The following is a 2318-nucleotide window of genomic DNA, read 5'->3' as shown; positions in this document are numbered from 1 at the left end:
TGATGTGCTGGTTCCCACGTTGATCTTTCCTCAGGGGCGCCTCGCCATTTCACGAGATGGCGAGCGGAGGCCCCCCCGCCCCGCTGATCAAGGATGTAATCCACAAGAAATTGGTCTGTGGGATTACCGGCTTCATCGGGAACTGGTGGCCAGCCCACCAGAGCTTCACGAGGCACCTGGGCGTCCTGCCTCGGGCGATGCAGGATTAGTTGGGAGGCATGGAAGACGTTACGTCGAGCGTAGGAGTCGGGCAAGGCGAGGCGGTAGGCGACTTTCCCGATGCGTTCCGTCACTTCCAAGGGGCCTCTGTAGCGGGGCTCGACGTTGGAGCAGTCGTTCAGTGCCGGGAAATGTTTGGCACTGAGCCGTACCTTGCGTACTCAACAGCCCTGTGTTTGAGGATATCTGGATATCCGATATCCATACAGCAGACCTGTGCTGCGCCTCCTTTCCTATTTGCGTGCGCGTATCATGAATAAGGGCAAGCTGTCCAAACTGCCCTTTGATCGCTTGGTTCCTGAAATGGTTTGCGTCTTCGTTTCTTCCAAGCGCGGATCAGTGCTGGATATCCTTGGAGATGTACAAGGATGGATATTAAAACGTAAGCAAAGATGCTCCCAGACCTCTGTGAAGCGGGGGTCTCGGTCTGAGATGAGAGTGTCGGGAAAGTCGTGGTACCGGATTAGTCTGTCAGCTAATAGGACAACTGTATCTGCTGCAGAGATCGTGCGGGTTCCCACGTGGCCCATTCCTCGGGGGCGCCACGCCATTTAACTAGATAGAAGGCCGAAGATCCCGAGCCTCGTTGGTACAAGATATAATCCACAAGGTACTGGTCTGTGGGATTCCCTGTCTCGTCCCGAATTGGCGGTCACCCAGCTGGCGCATCTTGTGAAATTTGTGTCGCCGGTGGAGGACGATGAGGAATCAGTTGGGACAAGTGGAAAACGTTGTGCCCAGCATAACTTCCGGGAAGGCCGATACGGTAGGCAACCTCTCGTATCTTCTCAATGACTGAGAAGGGACCTCTATACCGAGGTTCACAATAGCTACAAGGCCCAATAGCATGCCAGTCTCCCCGAATTGGCAAGAAAAATTGCTCGGTCTGGTAGCGGAACCTGAGTCGACCGTGCAGGCACACAGATGCTGCATAGATCAAGTATGGAAGGGCCAATGGTGGCGGATGAGTGGGGAGGAAGATACCCAAGGGGGGAGCCTGTGTAGCGCAGGAACAGCAGCTGTCCTGAGAGTGGTGATAGCAGGACAACGATGCGAAGCATTGGTAGATACGGGAGCATCCAGAAGCTTCATAAACCCTGATACAGTGAGGAAACTTCAGTTAAAGGAGAGACTACTAGCGGGGTAATGCTGTTTCACGGTGGCGAACGGAGAGAAGTTGAGGATCACTCGTGTAGTCAAACGGCTAGTTATGTGGAGCGGGGGCATGAAATTAATTGGGGACTTCTTAGTGGGACCGGTGCCTTACGATCTAGTGGTGGGACTAGACTGGCTGACTGAGCACCAGGCTGCGTGGTCCTTCCCTTCGGACGAACTACGAGCACTGGTAGAGGGCCAATGGATTAAGTTAACACTTGTGCGGGTAAACAAAGGGAGGTCAGAACGGGATAGCGACCCCCGGGTACGCCCAAAGTCCCCAGCTGAACGGGCGTATGACTTACTGGCCAGACAAATAGCCGAGATGCCACAGGAGGAGGCTATGGTATTCCTACGCCCCCAGCCTACGAAGCACAAGTCACACACACGCAAGGGGCTGAAGGTGGATATTAAGGCAATACTACAACAGGCCAGGGAGAACACGACACAGATTCAACACCCGATGCAAGGACTGTCCTCTATCCTTGCAATACCGGTGGGCGAGAAGCCCGAAACACCGAACCCGACTGAGGTTGGACAAGGGACATGGTGCTGCGCCTTGTTGGGAACCCCCAAGGTACCTGCACGGGCCGGGGAGAACAGAGATATGGGGGAACAAGGGCAGAACGACGATGATGAGGAGTCCCCATGGCCGACAGCTACCCTGGAGTATTCGCGCTTCGATGACTGGCTGAGGTCCGAGGCAGCGTCGTCGACCCCTGCAATCATCCTTGAGGTGTTGAAGGAATACCGAGCAGTGTTCCCAGATCAGCTGCCCGCAGAACCACCACCGAAGCGTCCTTTTGATCATCGGATCCTCCTAGTGCCCGGGAGGATGCCCACGAAGTCGCCGATATATCGTATGACCCCTGAACAATTACAGGCACACAAACAGGAGATAGCCCGACTGACTGCCAAGGGTTGGATAGGGCCTACATACTCCG

At 55.0% G+C, this 2318-nt stretch overlaps 1 protein-coding gene across 1 annotated transcript; it reads left to right on the top strand.

The window, feature by feature from the left end:
* Window positions 1–1429: 1429 nt before the first annotated feature.
* EMWEY_00051560 (hypothetical protein, conserved) lies at window positions 1430–2234 on the top strand (the record flags this gene model as incomplete). Its single annotated transcript, XM_013477488.1, has 1 exon — window positions 1430–2234. A coding segment is annotated over one exon (805 nt), but the record flags the coding sequence as incomplete, so codon positions are not given.
* Window positions 2235–2318: the final 84 nt, after the last annotated feature.

The sequence above is a fragment of the Eimeria maxima genome, genomic scaffold (genome assembly GCF_000499605.1).
Source record: "Eimeria maxima Weybridge genomic scaffold, Emw_scaff1330, whole genome shotgun sequence".
Taxonomy (NCBI): Eukaryota; Apicomplexa; class Conoidasida; order Eucoccidiorida; family Eimeriidae; genus Eimeria; species Eimeria maxima.
The sequence above is the reverse complement of the archived record's forward strand: the minus strand, read 5'-3'. Positions and strand labels throughout refer to the sequence as shown.